This window comes from Carassius auratus, chromosome 37 (genome assembly GCF_003368295.1).
Source record: "Carassius auratus strain Wakin chromosome 37, ASM336829v1, whole genome shotgun sequence".
In the NCBI taxonomy this organism is placed as follows: domain Eukaryota; kingdom Metazoa; phylum Chordata; class Actinopteri; order Cypriniformes; family Cyprinidae; genus Carassius; species Carassius auratus.
Genome location: NC_039279.1, coordinates 15,719,505 through 15,741,794, shown reverse-complemented (window position 1 = coordinate 15,741,794; position 22,290 = coordinate 15,719,505). Strand labels below are relative to the sequence as shown.

General features: G+C 38.0%; 1 protein-coding gene across 2 annotated transcripts in view; it reads left to right on the top strand.

Moving 5' to 3' along the window:
• LOC113056342 (cGMP-dependent protein kinase 1-like) overlaps nt 1-22,290 on the top strand; it is a 159,285-nt gene that overhangs the window by 89,852 nt on the left and 47,143 nt on the right. For both annotated transcript variants that reach the window (XM_026223076.1, XM_026223075.1), the window contains exons 4-5: nt 4,904-5,009; nt 6,950-7,013. In XM_026223076.1, the coding sequence (XP_026078861.1) occupies nt 4,904-5,009; nt 6,950-7,013 (170 nt within the window). The remainder of the gene's footprint in view (nt 1-4,903; nt 5,010-6,949; nt 7,014-22,290) is intronic.

The following is a 22,290-nucleotide window of genomic DNA, read 5'->3' as shown; positions in this document are numbered from 1 at the left end:
AAGAATCAATACGTGCTGCTTGCGTGAAGTATTCCTGTCGATAGTCTCTCTGGGCAGGCAGTGCTGTAATTGCTTGGCTCTTATTTGAGATGCTGTTGGTCTACAGTAGTAATTGACCCCAAATGTGACCTGCATTTCATTATTAAAGAGACAGCTACTAAAAACACTATGTGAAGATGAACTCTTTGACATCAGGTGCTACACATTACACCATGTCTTTACTAGGTGCCACTGAAGGGAGTACCAGTGACTGCCTGTTCAAACTGAAATGCTGTGTGTCAAGACAAAATCTGAACTTTTTTAATGTTTAAAAAGGATAGTTCACCCAAAATACTTTCCCCTCAGCTCATTCGAGATTTGGAGTAATGTAGCATCACATCAGTTGCTCACCATAGGAACATCTGCAGTGAATGGGTGCCGAACCGTCCAAACAGCTAATAAAAACATCATAATAATCCACAAGCTATTCATATGATCCCAGTTTTCCACAAATAATCCACATGACCCCAAATAAAGTCTTTAAGTTTTTCCAAAATAAAGTTTATTTGCATTGATGCCATAGAAGTACCATTCAGAGTTGCCCAAAGAAAATAAGAATTTTTTTTTTTTATAGCGTGAAGAACATTTCAATTATCTAAAGACCTCATGATTTCATGGTTGTTGAAGGGAACCATCAATGCCAATAAAGACCTTTTATTTTTATTCAGTGGCATATTAGTTTTGGCTGTTTTAAAATCGGTTTTGAGAATCATTGCATTTCAAAATACATCATGACATCTCATCTCTACAGGAAAGAGATGCTGGAGCTTTTATCACACGTCATTTTGTCATCACACATCTGGCTAGGTCACATTGTTATTAGAGTCCAGTATTGATGTCCTTACTTAAAACATTCAGATAACTGGTCTTTGCGGCACTGAAGATATCTGCTTTAATTTACACATTACATTACAATGACTGATTGTATTTTGCATTGATGATAACTGTTAGCGAGGCCTGTCTGTGCTGTTAATGGTTTCTGGAGTAATTGCAAACCTGTATAAAAGCACACTGGCAGAACAAACCCTCTCATGAAAGAGCATCTGATCCATAATCTTCATTCTTAGGATCTTAGATTTATGACTGCAAAATCAACATCCTTCTAATCAATGCCATGACAAGGGATCAAAAAGAGCCTTGTGTTATACAATCAGAGTGTAAAGGTTCCTGTGGAATAGATTTTCCCCCATCAAATGGAGGGTTTGCAGGATCTGAATGACAAGAACAATAGTGTGGCTCGTGACCAAACCACTCAAAGAGACAAACAACCATAAAGACGTTTAATTTTCTGTCTTGTATTTTGTCTCCCATTGAACAGTAGAGACAGATCAAGTACTCAGACAGTATTTAATAAGGTGTTGGGAAATGGTTTTGATGTGGATTCATGGATAATTAAAGCCCGAAGCTGTGCGGCACATTCAGATTAAACAAGACGTTCTGGTCCAAGAGCAGCCAAGCAGCAATGTTCTGTTCATTTTGTATCAAAATGAGCCAAATGGGCCTGTCTACAATTGTTCGGTGAAGTATGATTTTTTTATTCTAATTTTGATTCACTGCCATTGTTATTTTGACTTAAAAGCAGCATCTTAATTGGGACCACTTGTCTCAAGTGTGGTTGCCAATTATATTTGCTTGCACTGCTGTCAGTTCACAATGTAGATGCCTTAATTCCTCTGGAGAACAGCATGTGCTCAAACTTTGTAATTTTTATGTCTCAAATGGTGGTAATAGTAATTGGTACTGCACAGTATTGCTAAAAATATCTAAATCTCAATGTTTTTCAGCTTTTTGATGATATACAGTATGTCTTAGGATTTATTTATTTGATCTGAAATATACGTTTTTTTTTTCTTTCTTTTTTTTTTATTTTTTATAAGAGGACTTATGATCAAAATATAAAACAATTTTGCCAAGTAGCTTAAATATTAAAGCAAGGATACATTTCAGTAAATGAATGAATGAACAAACAAACATGTTGGTATATATGTAGATAAATATGTAGGTATAATAATCATATATTTGTACTTTATTAAAATCTATTTAAATTTTATCATATGAAATATTTTTATCAATAAATTAGAATGTCGTTGAAAAGTTAATTTATTTCAGTAATTCAACTCAAATAAATTCAATGCTCACAGACTGAAGTCATTTAAGTCTTTGGTTCTTTTAATTGTGATGACTTTGGCTCACATTTAATTAAAAAAAAAAAAAAAACACCAGTTCACAATTTGAGTTGAATTACTGAAATGAACTTTTCCACGACATTCTAATTTATTGAGATGCTCCTGTATATGATATTTGGTAAACATTTTTGCTTATGTTAATTTTGTTAAGTTATTCATTTTGTGTATAAAATATTCATGTGATACAGTGCATTTACATTAGATTATTTTATTAAATTGTTTATTTATATTTAATATTTATATATTATAATCTTTATAAAAATACACTGTTTTAACTAAATAAACATTCTCATTCATATGGGTATAAACACACACACACACACATAAACACGTGTGTGTGTGTGTGTTAAAATAAATAAAAAAAAATATATATACATATATATATATATATATATACACATATATATACATATATGCACACAAAAAGTTACATTTAATTAAATATTTATTTTTATTGATTTACAAGTTCATGGCCAGTTTGCTAAAGTGAAATTATCTTTTTTTTTGCAACGTACACAATCTCAAAATGTCAATATTCTTGACTTTTATAACATGAACTAAATCACCCAGTCCTAATGGTTATTTGATAACTAGAAAGAAGTATGTGAATTTGTAAGGTTGTTACAAAACCCAGACGTTTTTGGACTAGCAGAATTCCTGTCCTATACAATAAATCCATCATAATTGGTCAAGACTCAATGGGTTTAAAAGTACAGTATTAAAACAAAACACTAATTTAAAAGCTAGATAACGGTTTCTACATGAGATAAGGTGTATTAACGTGGACGTAATGGTTGCTCTGCAAAATGATTAAAGTGTGTGAATTTTGTTCTGAAAATGGTCTTGTGAAGTGTTTCTTGTCAAGTGTCATTTGCACTCGCTCAATTATGGTGCAAGTGTTGCGTGCTCATGAATGCGATCCTGGTAAATGAGGGCTTATTGAAAGGGAAACACTTTTACTGCTATTTCATATGATTGCATGAGTTTGCATCCGTAGATGTGCCATCATTTCGGTCCTTCAAGCAATAAAGCGATTTTAGTATTGTTCTTCAGATGCATTGCAGATCTTTACAGTGATTGGGTAAAAATAAAGTTTTTGGCTGTGATTGGAATAGCATAACAATATGCTATATTAATATTTTCTAATACTCACTTGCATAATTTATTGTTCAAAAATGAGAACACTGGAGTCTGTAGTGGACAGTCTGACATTTAAGGCTTATAATGTGGTCCCATGAGTGAGCTGTAAACAATATAGCTGTTCTGAAGAAAGTTTATGCTAATATCTAACTTCGACCTGTCAGATTTTGAGGCCTTTTCATAAAAAAAAAAAAAAAAGGGGGCAAATCCCCCCTCCTGAAGGCATGTCTTAGAGGACAAGTAATATATTGGTACTGTCTTGGAGCATTCCCAGACTGAAAAAAATCAAGTCGGCTGAAACTAAGTGAGTGACAATGACTTTAAAAGTTGCTTTGTGGGGAACGTGAGGATCTGCAAATCATTTTGCAAATGGATTAAGGTTTCTTTAGGAATTTAGACTGAAGTTAATTACTTTCTTTTTATGAAAAGGATCTTAATTGTTTTATTTACCCAATTCTTATAAATAAATAGGACAATTGAAGATTAAGGTGTCACACTTACTGTGCTGGTAAACACACATACAGTAGATGATGAAGATGAAGATAAACAGGCTTTAATAATCCACAGATAGGTAAATCCACACAGAGGGAAGATTTTTAACACAGGTTGCATCGAAAGGACCCGACAAACTCAAACTGAACAGACAGGAACTTTAATACAAACTAAAGGACAATCCAAACTAAAATAATGACTAGACACACCTGAACTGAATGCCGAAATCAAATCCAAAACCATGACAACAAGACAGTGATAACGGTGCAAACTAACTGTGACATAAAGTTTATCTAAAATAATAAACTATTGTAGTTTTTAATTTATATTTTCTGTTTTAATTATAGTTAAAGTTTTATTGTTTTTGTCATTTTTGTATATATATATATATATATATATATATATATATATATATATATATATATATACATATTATATATATATATATATTTTTTTTTTTTGTTTTGTTTTTTTTTTTTTTAGCTGAATCGCTGAAATAAAAACGTTGTTATATTTTATTTTGAGTCACTGTTTATATTAAAAGTTTTTTAATTATTTCCATTCTTGTTTCAGAATTATAATAGCCCTATATAGAATATTATGTGTATTAAGAGGCTTTTTAATAAATGTATTAAATTACATTCATTTTAATTGTGAAACAGGTGGAGCTACCAAAGTTCGTAAGATTAATTAAACATACGTTTTTATTTAAATGCTTTTACTTAGGCATCGAAAGAAATTCAGTGGATTTATTTTTACATTTAATTCATAATTAATTTAATTCAGATTGGACATTTAAGAAATGTCAAGTGATTAGCAATGTTTGTACTGAGAAATGATTGTAGATGACAATATGGTTTATGTGAGCAAAACACCACAATTTCTCTTCTAATGATATGTCGACAGTGATATTGTTAGCGCATATTTTTATACATAATATATTATGTTATTGTAGATAAGCAGATGAAGATAAAAAGATAGGTTTGGCTAGATAATTGTGTGTGTGGGTATTATTCACTTATTTATATTCACATTTTGTTCTCTAGCCCTCACAAATGTGAAGTTATGGGCCATTGACCGCCAGTGTTTCCAGACCATCATGATGAGGACCGGACTCATCAAGCATGCAGAGTACATGGAGTTTCTGAAGAGGTGGGCTGCTTCTCCTTTTCCTTTCTGTTTATTCTTCCTAACCCCTGATGGAAGAGGTCTGTCCCTCACTAATATGCAATAAAAGAAATAGATTTTCTTCATGAATGAATAACACAGAACTGAATGGTTACACAATCACAGATAACTCAGGCTTTACACTCGCTGTCCGTTGCTGTGTAACATTAATCCTCCGGGTTATGAGTTTTGATTGTAATATTTTGGAAGGTGAAATGGCATATTACTCTCAAATATTTCTAATCAACTCTCGTTTTATTTCAGCGGTTTTTCTAAGGAAAGTGAAATGTGTGTTGGTTGGACACAGACAGAGGACACATAATGATTAGAGTGCTGTTGCTTTCTGTAGATTCTCTCTGTTAGTTTACATCTAATTCATCTCCTTCCACTCACATTTTCCACTCAGAAAATCCATGAGCTGTTTATACATAGCTTTGTTTTATTAGAATATTCTTATTTTTATTAATTAATATGAATTAGTCTACAGTCCACCATAAAAATGCATTCACACTCATGTTCTCTCCCAATAATTTTGCCAATTTTATCATCTGGTAGGCAAAAAACATAAATCTGACTGCATCGAAATGTAACGCAAACTTAGAAATGCAATAAACCATGTGATTCAATGGTGAAGGATGAGTTGTGGGAAATCTCTAACCTGCAATATAAGCAATAGTAATAGCATTAGCAAACACCAACTACAGGAAACTGTGGTCTAAAAAAGACAACAACGTTACGGTTTCATGCGTAATGAATTATTGAATCCTTGAATGAAGAGGTCAGGGTTTGTTTGATTTTTTTTTTAAACAGTCATTCAATCATGGACTACAAAGCGTCTGGTGACACAAAACAGTGACATTTTGCAATATGATTCTCAAAGAAACTTACATTTCCCCAGAGGCCCCAAACCAGCATTACTGAAAACCACAGGATGATGATGTCAAGGCATGGAAAGAACTTGGCTTTTGAAGGAAATGTAAGATGCCTATGAGCTGCATGGAGCAGTGAGAGAGGAAGTGTTGCATTCAGAATCAAAATACTGTTGCCCCTCATGGACAATGTGACTGCAGAAATAGATGTAAATTGTGCTGTATCCTTTGAGGAGTTTAAGGTATTCAGAAGTCCATATTCACTCATGAATATGAACTATAAAAGTGCATTATCGCATATCATTATATTTCTATCTCTCTCTTTTTTTTTTTTTTTTCAAATATAATTAATTACTCCAACGAACCGTTCGGTATACATAATGCGTACCGCGTACCGAACCGAAAGCGTCGTACCGAACGGTTCAATACGAATACGCGTATCGTTACACCCCTAATATATATATATATATATATATATATATATATATAAATAAATAAAAAATAATAATAATTGTGTGCTAGAAGTAAATAGAATCAGTTTTGATTTTATGTTGACTAGCTAATTTAATGTCCCCTAGCTAATTTAAATCTGGAAAACCATATATTTTTAATTTGGAGATTTTTTGTTTCTACTGAGAGACAACCGAGAGATTTTCCAGTAAAGTTATTTCTGGTTGACTGGTTTTCTTAGCTATTTAAAATGATTGGCAGCCCTTTTTTTTATTTATTTTTTTTATGAAAACCTGTGAGAAGTCCACCCACACCTCAACCTGAGACATTATTTCTGAGACTGCAAAAGTGTGCTGGTGTTTTTTTTTTTTTTTTTTTTTGCAATTACAATGTTCATTTAACAGCTTTGATAGATTTTCATGAATTTCTGATATTACTAAATTCATTTCATAAGACTCACATACTTTTCTTTTGCAGCCCATTCTTTTCAAATGAACACTCGGCTGTTTTTCTACTGGTCACATATGATACTTTGTGACCTGACGGAAACAGCTTGATTTGTTGGCTTACAAAACCTTAAACTTTCTCTTCATCTTTTTTTCACAGCGTTCCAACATTCCAAGGCCTTCCAGAAGAAATACTTAGCAAGCTAGCTGATGTGCTGGAGGAGGTAATTCACTGAACTCTGTTGTATAAAACATTGTGTATTATCTCAAAGAAGCCTGTTAACTCATAGTTCTTTACAACAACAAATGTATACTCCATATTCTATTAAACATTGGGCTGTCATTCATTAAATATCACTAGGCAAAGGTTTTGATCAAAAAGGTTATTTATTTAAAAGGTCTTATTTTGTAAAAGGTCTTAATAAAGTTTTAGATATATACCCTAGTAAAAAGTAATACATTTATTTCATACTAAGTATAGTTCAAATCTATTGATTTATTTATTGACATATAACTCATGTAACTCAAAAAAGTAACTTTATTTGGCATAATGCTTGTGCACATTGCACATTTCATAATATTAAGTATTAAATGTGTTTAATGTCACTTTTAAAGAGGACGGTCTGATCTTTGAATAACATCGGTCTTTTAATGCTAAATATTTAAAGTGCACTTGAAGTATACTTGCAATAGTTCCACATTAGCAAAATCAGATATACAAAGAATAGCTTTAATTGACTTCAACATTACTTCCACAAAATTAAAATTCATTAAGTGCTAAATTTGGCAATTTAGCAAACTTTAAGTATACCAAGTTTAGTTTACTAAAAGTACAATTGCAGGGTATTTTATGAAGTATATAATTTTTCTTTTTTTTTTTTTACTATACTTAGCATGAAATTCATGTATTTCAAATACATTTAAGTATATGCATTTTTCACTAGGGTATGTGTGTCTGTGTGTGTATGTGTGTGTGTGTGTGTGCTAGAGACCAAATGGAGAAAACAAACTATTTTATTTAATTGTTCATTTTCATAATGTTGGGAAAGTAATGGAATTAACAGAGTAGCCTTGGGACATCCTTGTTAATTAAGAATGCATCAATAAATTAAAACGGCTTTGTTTTTTTGTTTTTTTATTTGCCTGAAGGCCATTCATAACTTCACATGCTTGTGTTTACAATGCAGCTGTTGGTGCCCTAATATAATACACATCATCACAACCCAGTGCATTACAATAAGTAATTAGTGCTTGCAAGCAAATCCCTGTTTTTTTATTATTTTTTTTGTTCATAATTTATTTTGTATGAAACCACAACAACAGTCGTAGATGTACTGTTTAATCTTTTTTAACTCTGCATATACTGTATATTAGTGGCGGCTCCTGACAATTGTCTCAGGGGGGGCAAATGTTTTCTCGATTAATGAGGATAGGTTACCCATTCAAATGATACATTAACGGCTAGTTAAAGATGTAAAGGGAACTGAATTACTATAATATAAATTGAAAAATAATCTGACATTAGGAATCAATCTCTTTTTCTCCTTGTTTCTATGTGTGTTAACATAATTCAGCACCCACCAAAGCACCCCAGCACCCACCCACCCTGGTCCGCGATTTAGCCCTCGTAACGCCATTTCTCGAATTAAATAACATATACATATATTTTACTGTATCCTTCATTGTTTAAAATTGTATAATCTTCTTGTTAATCCACCAATTCACATTTACAACTTTGTTTGTAGCTTAAAAACATGGATTGATTTTCACATTGGTCTGAATAAAAACAACAGACCAGCTGATTAAAAATGCACATTCATTCTCTACCAGCAGGAGGTGCTTTCAGAACGGCAGAAATAATGTGGTTTCCCTGGTAACGGAAGTACACAAACCAGCAACTGACTTTGAAACATGCAACACACATATTTATTCAATGAAATCATAGCCTTTGTAAGTTTAATCGTCACATTAAAGCTGCAATATGCGATTTGTGTAATTGACCACAAGAGGGCGCATTTCCAACAATAACAAAGGCGAAGCTTGATGACGCTATGAAGCAGGTGACGATGGGAGATACCGTTTTTAATACGTTTCCACCATAGCAATGTATCTAAATTGGATAAACGAATCATGATCACGGATGAGGTAATTTATTCGTTTTTGTATTACCTGTATATCTGATCGTATTATTTTATGTCATCATAATGTACTGCAAGGAACGTACTGTTGTACTGTTTTTATAATTTTCATTTTTAGTTTAGTAACTTCTACTTTAAAATGATTATTTGACAACGTTAGAATGTAATGTGATTTTAACCCTTTTTTGCACATAATATATGCCTACATGCTGACATTCATTTTATTTGTTTAATCCAAATCCAAATTACAGAGATATATAGGCTACCATCGCAAAACAGCCCAAAAATAAAGAGATATGAATTTTTGCTCATATCGCCCAATGCAATTTTTCTGCCACAGCAGTATTTCAAGATTGTAATGTTTTTATTCATTTTGCATTCAGTACAGTACAGGCCAGTCAGTCATATGACAGTCATCATTCCTCACCAGACCACTCTTATCAAGAGCCGACAGGGCAGAATGAGTAAGGAGCTGTTCACAAAGGATGCATTGTGTTCCAAAAACATTACTATTTTCCAACTTCTCTCTGGCAGTTAGATTTAAATTGGTGCTTTTTTTGCTGCTGACCTCACAAAGAGCGAGTCAGAATGAGTAATTAATTGCAGCTCAGTTTCAATCAGAGGTGGGTAGAGTACCCAAAAACTTTACTCAAGTAAAAGTAAAAGTAATTCTAGAAATATTTACTCAAGTAAAAGTAAAAGTACTAGTCTTGAATAGTTACTTGAGTAAGAGTAAAAGAGTATCGGATAAAAAATCTACTCAAGTAGTTAGTTACTAGTTACTTTGGGTCCAATATACGGAGCCTATTTTTATTTAGATAGGCTATATAGAAAAAATTTATGTAATGTATGTGTGTGTGTGTGTGTGTGTGTGTGTGTGTGTGTGTAAATGTATATATTTCATCAGCCTTTACTCCAATTTATGTAATTTGTTATAAAACCCTGTCTGTTTACTTAAGTAACAAATATAGGTGTCATGCCATAACATATTTTTAATATGACTGACTTTATATTAAATGTGAATTTAACATTGAAAGTTAATGTGATATAAATATTGCTACTAATCTTTCATTGTTCAGAAAGAGAGCAAATAACATTTACATTATTAAAGATCATTTTCACTGACAGTGTAGATTTCAATCACTCTCAGAAACTCCCATTAAAATCACTGAAACTGTTAACACTGTGAAATCAATATCTTAATTATAGATTCGTACACACATCTGCACTTTGTTGTTTCTGACAAAAGAGGTATTCAGTCAGTGAGCGAGTGAAGGAAGCACCGGCATTTCAGCGATGACTCATCGGAACACTTCTGATTGGCCACTGCATTCAAAAGCTCAACAGAACCGTGTGTGATTGGTTAATGCACAGTGCTGTAAAAACGTGTCTGTCTCTGGCTCAGCGCCAGCAAGCGACCACGGATCTGAATTTAGCAGCTGATGATATGACTCGCTGAACGTACACGCACCGGTGTGATTGTATTAAAATTAATGAAATCTTAATCGGTTATTTTTTTGTCTTTTGGAAGCTGCATTCAACTTGACTCCGCTCTGTTATAAGCCACACACGTACAACAAACTAATGTCACAGTGGTATCGTGTACTGTAATCAAATGTAGCCCAAGTTATTACCTGTTAAACAGTAGACAGCACACGCGTTCATCTAACAAGGATCTCCATCGCAAGCAAATAATAGCCTTTGCAGATTTGCTTTCAATTCAGTGCAGTTCCATAGCCACGTTTTCAACGCTGCTGGAATTCTTAAACATTACAACTCTGAGTGAACTGCTTCAGATGCTCAGCGCTTGCGGCAGGGAGTTGAACGACTCATTCAAACTGATTCATGAACAAATTCACTCGTTTGCCAATTGGTTCGATCAAGCCTTTGAACAGAGTTGACTCAAAAGAATGAATCATTCGCGAATGGGCATCGCTCATTGCCCAGAGAAAAGTAGACGGCGCGTTTGGAATAAACTGAAGCATTTATAACATTTATTGCATTAAGATAAAGTAACGAGAGGGGCATCGCCCACAGTAACGAAGTAAAAGTACAGATTTTTCCCAAAAAAATTACTCAAGTAAGAGTATAAAGTACCCATCTTTAAATATACTCCGAAAAGTATTAGTTACCCCGAAAAATTACTCAAGTAAATGTAACGAAGTAATTGTAACTCGTTACTACCCACCTCTGGTTTCAATAAATGCATTTTGTTTATACAGGAAACGAGTAGTATTCAGTTTAGTGCATCTGACTCAACATTAGACATAAGTACATAATACTATAATAGTATACTAAATGTATTACTGCAGAATCTTTTTGATGCTATGCACCTAGTGTTAATGAAAATTATTACAAAAATATTTATTGACAAACTTTTTTCATGACTAAGGAAAAGTGCCATCAAACCTTCTCCAGTATGATCTGTAATAAATCCAAAGACTCAACAAAACTTCTGTGCCAAAATACAAAGACTTGTATGTCATTTTAATATAAAGACATAAATATAATTTGGAATTATTAAAATTTATATAAGGAATTTCTCTGTCTGCTTCTGAGAGAAGCTATTGAGTTTTACCAGTTTTTACAATGTAGAGAATGTGTTTATTTTTATGTAAGGAAACTAGATCAAATAAACCATGCATACTGTATGAGTTGGCATTGTCGTTATTTGTGCTTAAGTGCAAAAATTCTGATATAATTTCTCAAGTGATAGCAATCATGATCAATAATTGCATTTATAATGTTAAGGAAAATAATTATCACCCCCCGGAATATGCGATCGTATTTTAGTTTCACTATCACTTTCGAGATTTGCGATTGCACGTACTCTGTTTATACTATAGAGCAGCAGTACTTATCACACATTTTACGAGATTAAATGTTTGTCAGTGGAACTTGAGGATCTGCAAATCATTCCCCATCGTTCTCAGTCATCTCTCATTACACAGTGTCTACACCGGACGTGAATGTTGTTGTGTGGCACTGAGCTGCATTAGCTAAAGTCTGTCTAATTTTGTGTCAGCACGTCATAAACCGAACGTGGCAGCAGTTTACTGTCAGGGATTTGTGGTGTCATGCCACGCTGCATCCAGTGTAGTCAGCATCACTGATTATACTGAGTTATTTTGACTGATCTATGTATAATAAATCTCTATTATAGATCAGTGGATCTGTAGTATTTTGTCACGTCGTACTGCTCGCATCCAGTGTAGACACAAGGTTAGAAATTGCTGGTTGTTTTCTCTTATAAGGATTCACGCTTTGGGCACACCTCCCCCAATCCCCCTGCCAATGTCATCGTCCATTGCAATGTTTCACTGTAGACATCATCCGATGCCAAATTTGGAGACATTGCAAAACCCTAATTATCAGTTTAAACATTATGAAGGATAACTAACTAATCCAGTAATGCAACCACAGTATTAGTCAGTCCAACCAGGATTTTGCGATTTTGCGATCGCTGTATTTATTTAATTTAAATCGAGCAAACTCCGCAATTTTGGCAAAAGATCGAAAATTTTCACCATGAATTTAACAGTAAACTACAGGGACGACTGGTGGCAGAAATCCTCTAATGTTTGTTTGAGTGATTTTAAATGCTTCACACAACTTTTCCCAGCACTTCAATACATTCAGTATTACCGAATTTGAAAGTTATTTTTATTGTGACTATATTTGTTCATCGCAAAAATCAAAAAGAAAAAAAAATTGTGAAATCCTGGAGTGACTGATTAGTTATTATCTCCATGTCAAGACCTTCTGATCCAAGTGAGTGGATGTGTGGGATGTGCTGCATTGCCAAGTTTCTTGGCACACTGAAAATCTTTTCATACGCTTGCAAGCCTGATGGTGAAACTTATCGTATCATATATTTTGCAGTTCAGTGTGGAGTGGGTCAATGCAGAGAATCGCTCAGCTTGATGTTCCAGTTTGAAGATTTATGACTCTTTAATTGATGATTCCTGAAAGCCATTTGAAGTAGGAAATTACAGCAAATAGTTTTACATTTTTTAAAAATGAAGCCAAATGGATGCTTGATGATAATGTCCTCCTGGGAAACAGAAGGGCAAAGACACGAGGTGAAATACAAATGAGAATTCCACTTCCAACTGCCCTTTTTCAAGATGGGCATTGACTTTTCACTCAAAAGTTTTCTCTTTCCACAGCATAATCATTAAGTTATTGATCAAGTCTCTAAAACTTTGAAAGACTGTTTACTCACAATATCTGTCTCACCTTTAATACAATAAGATATGGTTCAAGTCAGGAAAGTTTATAAAGACTTTAATGTGAACTTTAGTCAAATGTTTTGTACAATAAGACATTGATTTTCCCTTCAGCATCTATTAGTTTTTGACGAGACCACCTTGTCTTTATCTAGTGGCTCAAAAATAACTCCACAGACCTGGAAGTGCTAGAAAAGTGCATTCAGAGACCTAATTGATAAACAACAGAGATCATTGGCAACGTTGTGGGTAAGTTGAAAAGCTAGCCACAAGACATTCTTAGTGAAGTTCCCAATGTAAAAATGGTAATTTTCTTCATGAAGAAATTGAAAAAAAAGAAAAGAAAAGAAAATGAATTGCTGAATTCCCTGTTAACAGCTACACTGTCCATAATCCCGAAGACAGATCCACCAATCAAATAAGACGCTGTTACCATGGAAACGAGAATTGTACCAAAAGAGCTCAGTGACCAAAAACTCTCAGTGATTTAAACAAGACTATTCATACACTGAATAAATCTGCTATAGAACTGTCTTTTCAAACAGTTTTTGGAAAAGTAGAAAGAATGAAATGGTATTTTCATGTAAAATATAAAGGGCATTTCCTCTGAAAATACATTAATTTTATAGCCTTGTGCTTTTGTCTTCTTTTCTGTCTGATTTTCACATGCTTTTTGGTTTCAAATCTAGTCTGTTTGGTTTGTGTATTAGAACTCTTTCTTCTACTTCTAATTTTTTTTTTTTTTTTTTTTTTTAAACAAAAAACTGAAACCAAAGCGACTTAAAAGCTGGCCTCTATATTGCTCTCTGTTATCCTGCGTACAACTGTTAGCTTTGTCTGGGCTTTATCCCAGACATACTTGTGAAGTGCTGGAGTTGGCAGACATTCCCACACTGCACTGTTCTTCTTGGAGCAACATGGGTCAGAAAGTCAGATTTTTCCATTAGATGAGTGAGGCCTTATGGTAGGAATAAAAGAATGTAAAGCAAAGGTTGCGGTTAAAGTTATATAGCTAATGCTAGTTATATTATGTGCTTATAATAATATGCTAATATTAATACTATTAATATTATTACAGTTGAAATAAGAGTTACAGACTTTGCTCACAAAGGGGAATATATCAACTTTCCTATTTTTGTACTTTTTAGGAATTTTCCCCCACCTTTTTAAACTTGTGGTGTTCCCAGTCAAGAGGGACTGACCTACAAAATTGCTTGTAAATGTCTCATTATGCTATATTATTACCAAGAGTTGGAGTTAACTTGTTTTCTTTCAATAAGCACATGTACTTTTTGAAACTGACTGATCATATGTGTCTTTGATATGAGCTTGTGCATCTCAGTTTTTGAGTGAACATTGTCAGAATGATTCAAAATAATGCATCTTTTACTCCAAAACAAAGTGCATAAGCTCATGTCAAAGGCCCACATCCAATCAGTTTAAAAAAACTGATTGCAAAATCTGTGCTAGTAAAAGGAAAACATGTAAGATATGGTGATACTATAGAATAATGAGAGATATACAAGCATTTTTTAAAGGCCAGTAATTTTTGACCAGGATCACCAAATTAGGCAAAGGATTTTCAGCACAGCACAAGGGTTAAAATGATTGGATGTTTGGCAGTCAGATAATGTCAGGAACAAGATACAAATCACAGCTGATATTACTTCCCCTTTATCCATCGCACAAAGTAGGTCACATTGAGTGCATTAAAAGGTATCCCACACAGTCAAAGCTGTTATATATACATTATTGTATATTTTAGCTCATTTAGTAGGTCTTTCAAATATTTTATGCAAACAGAAAATTTGCATTTTGTTTATATTGCAGCAACTATTCTTCAATGGTATATTTTAGTAAAACTCCACAGAGATTAATTGTATAGGAATTTTAAAATTCTGTAAAAAAAAAGCTTTACACTGCTAACATTTTACAATAAACACATTTTACAATAAATAATCAAATAAAATTTACTCAATTCTTTATGCTAGAATTTCACATTTCTGCTTTTAAACCCTCTGGAATACCTTGCACTGTGAACTTCTATTGTATGCACATTACTACAAATGTGATTTTCATTTGTGCTTAAAAATGCTGGATGAGTCAGAATTATTTTCAGATATAATCCACAGATATACTGTTGAGAGATATAGAGGTGGTATTTAATAATACATACTTATAGTACAAAAGAGAGTCAAATTCAATCCTGAACCTCAACATTATTACTTCCTCAAGGTGAGCTCAGCAATAGCCCTATGAACTGCACAATGCTGCAGGAGCTGCCCATTCATTTTGCTGCTAAACTGAACAACTAATGTGAACTCAGATCTTTCAGGGTTTCTGGGCGTTAGAAAATGGGATTGATCTCTGAAATTATGAGAAATGTGTCTTGATAACCAGGTCATTGGGTTTAAGATGAGCTATATAGAGGAGAAATAGAGAATAAATAATTCAGTTACAAAGGCTGCATTTATTGCATCATTTATTATCTATTAAAATGTATTATGTTCATGTTAGTTCAAAAAAAAAATTTGTTCACTGTTCATTGTTCAATGTTCATGTTATGTTAGTTCACAGTGCATTTATGTTCACCGATAAAACTTTGGATTTTTAAAAGGCATAAGGTTGATATTAACATTAACACTAAGTTTAAAATCAAAAGCTTAAATTTAACGCAGAAGAAAAAATGAAGAGTAATTTATATCGTTTGCATTTGAGTGCCAGTAGTTTGTATGTCCAAACATTATTTTTGCCATTAGTTATAATAATCTATGGTGTACTAGGTGATTCTAAGTGGTTATTGACCCAAGTCAACAGATTGCATCCCAAAGCCTTTACAATATCTTGCTCTATATAATCTGAAGTCCACGTGCTTATAATGGCTCATTTCCACTGAGCGGTACAGTACAGTACTGTATAGTTTAGTACAGTACGATTTGGTCAGAGGTGGAAAGAGTACAAAGCATAACTTTGTCTCATTTTGTTAAATGTAAGTTTTAATTAACAATAATAGCCATTATAAAAGTACAGTCTTGTTCAAAATAATAGCAGTACAATGTGACTAACCAGAATAATCAAGGTTTTTAGTATATTTTTTATTGCTGCGTGGCAAACAAGTTACCAGTAGGTTCAGTAGATTGTCAGAAAACAAACAAGACCCAGCATTCATGATATGCACGCTCTTAAGGCTGTGCAATTGGGCAATTAGTTGAAAGGGGTGTGTTCAAAAAAATAGCAGTGTCTACCTTTGACTGTACAAACTCAAAACTATTTTGTACAAAAAAAAATTTTCTGGGATTTAGCAATCCTGTGAATCACTAAACTAATATTTAGTTGTATGACCACAGTTTTTTAAAACTGCTTGACATCTGTGTGGCATGGAGTCAACCAACTTGTGGCACCTCTCAGCTGTTATTCCACTCCATGATTCTTTAACAACATTCCACAATTCCTTCACATTTCTTGGTTTTGCTTCAGAAACAGCATTTTTGATATCACCCCACAAGTTCTCAATTGGATTAAGGTCTGGAGATTGGGCTGGCCACTCCATAACATTAATTTTGTTGGTTTGGAACCAAGACTTTGCCCGTTTACTAGTGTGTTTTGGGTCATTGTCTTGTTGAAACAACCATTTCAAGGGCATGTCCTCTTCAGCATAGGGCAACATGACCTCTTCAAGTATTTTAACATATGCAAACTGATCCATGATCCCTGGTATGCGATAAATAGGCCCAACACCATAGTAGGAGAAACATGCCCATATCATGATGCTTGCACCTCCATGCTTCACTGTCTTCACTGTGTACTGTGGCTTGAATTCAGAGTTTGGGGGTCGTCTCACAAACTGCCTGTGGCCCTTGGACCCAAAAAGAACAATTTTACTCTCATCAGTCCACAAAATGTTCCTCCATTTCTCTTTAGGCCAGTTGATGTGTTCTTTGGCAAATTGTAACCTCTTCTGCACATGCCTTTTTTTTAAAAGAGGGACTTTGCGGGGGATTCTTGAAAATAGATTAGCTTCACACAGACGTCTTCTAACTGTCACAGTACTTACAGGTAACTCCAGACTGTCTTTGATCATCCTGGAGGTGATCATTGGCTGAGCCTTTGCCATTCTGGTTATTCTTCTATCCATTTTGATGGTTGTCTTCCGTTTTCTTCCACGTCTCTCTGGTTTTGCTCTCCATTTTAAGGCATTGGAGATCATTTTAGCTGAACAGCCTATCATTTTTTGCACCTCTTTATAGGTTTTCCCCTCTCTAATCAACTTTTTAATCAAAGTACGCTGTTCTTCTGAACAATGTCTTGAACGACCCATTTTCCTCAGCTTTCAAATGCATGTTCAACAAGTGTTGGCTTCATCCTTAAATAGGGGCCACCTGATTCACACCTGTTTCTTCACAAAATTGATGACCTCAGTGATTGAATGCCACACTGCTATTTTTTTGAACACACCCCTTTCAACTAATTCAACTAATTGCCCAATTGCACAGCCTTAAGAGCGTGCATATCATGAATGCTGGGTCTCATTTGTTTTCTGAGAATCTACTGAACCTACTGGTAACTTGTTTGCCACGTAGCAATAAAAAAATATACGAAAAACCTTGATTATTCTGGTTAGTCACATTGTACTGCTATTATTTTGAACAAGACTGTATAATTACAAAGTATAAGAGGCTTATATAAAAGGAAATAAAGACAAAAGCAAACAATTCAATCAAACGTATGCTACAGCGATGTACCATGGTAAAGTTCAAATTAAATATAGAAAGCCAAATTAAATATGCTCAGCCAAAACAATATGACCAGAAACAAATAAAAGATTAATAAGACCTTGAATGCCTGATAAATATAGCCAACCCAAAACAAATTGTATCTCATGTTTAATCACTACAGAGACATCAGAGCCAGCGGCCAAGCTAAGGCTGCTCTTGGCGGATACATGAGCACTGAGCACCTGGTGATCGCCTGGAGCTCCAAAATCAGCATAGCAAATTTTCAAATAGGTGCTATCTTTATAAATAAATTGAAGATTTGAGTTTTAAACAGTTAACATTCTCACCTGAAAAACTCTTGAAATTACATTTCATGACACGACTTTTCACAAGTCCACAAGAACAGACAAGAACTGTTTCAGACGGACGCTTTACAATGTTTCACTTCTAAGCAGAGACTGTCTGCGAGGCGGGGTGAGGGTACACACAGCAGCGCTCTGGTTCCTCTTCAGGAACTCGAGCTGCGTCAAAAGCGCTTTGGGGAACGCGCCCAGCGTGCGCGACTCTGAATATCGTGTGAAATCAGACCAATGGAAGAGCGTGACGTCACCGGCGGAGTGACGTAAGCGACCAGGAAGCTATAAAAGCACGTGCCACGCAGCTGGCGTCAGCTTCGCGTCTCTCAGCAAGCGCTCTGTGTGTGATTGTCAAACTGTTTGTCTGTGAGTCTTATTTACTGTTGTCTGTCCAGTTTAAGAGCTCCTAGACAATGCCCAAATCGCGTTTTAGGCTGTGTGTTCCTCCCTGCCCGAGATATATAACGGGTGGGGATACACACAACCTTTGCGTGGTTTGCCTGGGTTCGAAGCACGCCGAGTCGGCTCTCGAGGGGGCCGACTGCCCGCACTGTTTGCGGATGTCGGTGCGTATGCTTCGTTCCCGGAGGGCCCTCTTCGAGGAGGGGGCCTTCGCCAGCGTTCCCCGCGGTGCTGGTCCCGCTTCTGCTGAGGCAGAACGGCGGCTGCACTCGTGGGGTTCGCAAGTGGATCTGGTGGAGAGAATGGAGACGGGCCAGTCCCTATCTCCTTCCACTTCTGCCAGATCCGGCACCCAATCCCTAGAGTCGGAAGCACGCTCAGCGGTTCCTTCCACTCAGGGAGAGGGGTCGACGCTTCGCCTCTCTTCCTCCGAGGAGGAAGTTGATGTGGAGTCGCTCGACAGGGATTCGCCACCCCACTCGCCGCAGTATGAGGAGCTCTTGGAGGTGGTTACTCGCGCGGTGGCCAAGCTAAACATCGATTGGCCCACCGAGAAAGCAGCTGAACCGCAGAGAAGCAAGCTTGATGAACGCTTCCTGCGCGCGAGTCAGCCACCTCCCAGCCGGGGCCTGCCATTCTTTCCCGACCTGCACGATGAGATCTCCAGGTCGTGGAAACGCCCATTCTCGGCCCGCCTCTACATCCCCTCGTCAGACTACTATGGGAACGTAGTGGGGATGGGAGAGCGCGGTTATAGAGCGATGCCCCGGGTGGAACAGACGCTCGCGAGCTATCTGTCCCCCGGTGCGGCGTCGTCTCTAAAGGCCCCGGCATTGCCCTCAAAGCCACTAAGAACAACTTCGGCTTTGGTGGGCAAAGGGTATGCGGCAGCAGGTCAGGCTGGTGCGTGTCTGCACACCATGGCGGTGTTACAGGCGTACCAAGCCGATCTGCTCAAGGAGCTAGATGAGGGAGAGGAGATCAAGTCCCATGATATCTCTGAGCTAAGAAGGACCGCTGATCTCTCCCTCCGCGCCACCAAGGAGACCGCTCGAGCGATTGGGCGGTCCATGGCAGCTATGGTGGCTGCGGAGAGGCACTTATGGTTGACCCTGTCTGATATGAAAGAGCGGGACAGGGTCTGCCTCATGGACGCCCCGATCCAGCCGACTGGCCTGTTCGGCGACGCAGTCAATTCTGTCGTCGACAGGTTTCAGGAGGCCCGCAAGCAAGCGGCGGCGTTCCATAAGTTCCTCCCTCGTCGCTCCCTCGGGGCATCTGGGCGGGAGATGCCCCAGCCGCTCCCTAGCTCCTCGTACCGCGAGGCTCAGAAGCAGAGCGTCGCCTCTCGTGCTCCTCCGCGTCGGGAACGAGAGTCTCGACGACGCTCTCGGCCGAGGACTTCCCAGCCCAAACAAGATCTCAGGGCGGTTATTGAAGCTAAGAAGTCCTCGGCCAAGAAACCCTGACGCCAACAACCCAGGGTTTCAGAGGGCAGCCTCTGCTGGGGTAGAGCGGTACACACCGCAGTACACGGTGCCCGTCTCCCCTCAGCGCCCTCTAGGGGCCGGTCTGCTAACCCTGCCAGTGACCCAGGGCGCAGCAGGTCCCAGCGAGCATCGCTCTCAGTATCTTCCGCCCGTGCGCGTAGCGGGGCTGAGACGCTCGCCGCCCCTGCGGGGGCCTCTTACACCAGAGATCAGTCTCGAGAGACTGATTCCCTTAGTAGATTATTTAGCAGCGTGGAAACTACTGCCAAATGTATCTCGATGGGTCCTGCACACAGTAGAAAAAGGCTACCGCATTCAGTTCGGCTCCGTGCCGCCAGTATTCAACGGGGTTGTTCAGACAGTAGTCGGCCTCAGGCAGGGTCTGGTTATGGAACAGGAGGTGAAAACCCTATTAGAGAAGGAGGCCATCGAGGTGGTCCCTCCTCAAGACAGGGAGTCCGGATTTTACAGCCGGTATTTCATAGTTCCCAAGAAGGATGGGGGGCTGCGTCCGATTATAGACTTGAGGGTCTTAAATCGTTCAGTTATGAGACTAAAATTCAGAATGCTCACAATCAAGCAAGTTGTAGCACAGATCAGGTCCCAGGACTGGTTTGTCACGATAGATCTCAAAGACGCATATTTTCATATATCCATCCTTCCACATCACAGGAAGTTTCTGAGGTTCGCTTTCGGGGGCGAAGCTTACCAATATCGAGTACTTCCCTTCGGCCTTGCACTCTCACCCCGCACGTTCACAAAATGTGTAGACGCGGCTCTGGTCCCCCTGCGCATGCAGGGCATCCGCATTCTCAACTATATCGACGATTGGTTGATCTTAGCTCAGTCAGAGCAGGCTGCGGTTCGGCATCGAGATGTCGTCCTCGCACATATGGGGGAGCTGGGTTTGAGACTGAACGCCAAGAAGAGTGTACTTTCTCCGGTTCAGAGAACCACCTATCTAGGCGTAGTATGGGATTCGACCACGATGCAGGCACGATTGTCCCCTGCTCGTATCGAGTCGATCCGCATCTCAGTCGAGAGAGTCAAACAAGGCCAGTCACTCACTGTCAAACAATTTCAGAGATTGTTGGGTCTGATGGCAGCTGCGTCCAACGTGATACCTCTTGGCCTGCTGTACATGAGGCCCCTGCAGTGGTGGCTCAAGACCAAGGGATTTTCCCCGAGAGGCAATCTACTCCGCACTATCAAGGTCACGCGGCGCTGCCTACGTGCCTTAGATGTATGGAAGAAACCTTGGTTCTTGAAACAGGGCCCGGTGCTGGGAGCTATTTGTCGTCGTGTAACGCTAGCGACAGATGCATCCCTCACTGGTTGGGGTGCAGTCATGAGTGGCCACCCTGCCCGTGGTCTGTGGAGCGATCGTCATCGAACATGGCATATCAATTGTCTAGAAATGCTAGCAGTTTTTCGTGCACTGAAGCACTTCCTCCCAGACCTAAGGGGTCACCATGTGTTGGTGCGCACCGACAACACATCGGTGGTCTCCTATATCAACCACCAGGGAGGTCTGCGTTCGTGCCCTTTGTACAAGCTGGCGCACCAGATCCTGGTGTGGTCCCAGAGCAAACTCCTCTCACTAAGAGCAGTATATATTCCTGGGAAACAAAATGTGGGAGCAGACATACTGTCGAGGCAGGGGCCGAGGCCCGGGGAGTGGAAACTTCACCCACAAGTAGTGAAGCAGATATGGAGAATATTTGGCAGGGCTCAAGTAGACCTATTTGCATCTCAAGAGACGTCTCAATGCCCCCTTTGGTTCTCTCTAGTTCATCCAGCTCCTCTGGGACTGGACGCTATGGTACAGACCTGGCCGAGGCTTCGTCTGTACGCATTTCCCCCTATTGCTCTGCTCCCGGGAGTTCTGGCGAGAGTACGCCGGGACGGGGTCCGTCTGTTGTTAGTAGCCCCGTTCTGGCCAGGCCGAGTATGGTTCTCAGATCTAGTCTCGCTCCTCGACGGCTCTCCGTGGGAGATACCGATCAGGACAGACCTCCTCTCGCAGGCGCAGGGTACGATAATTCACCCTCGCCCGGAGTTGTGGAAGCTGTGGGTGTGGCCCCTGAGGGGGCACAACTTTTAGCAGCCGGTCTCTCAACCGAGGTTGTTGAGACCCTTCTCCAATCCAGAGCTCCCTCAACGAGGAAACT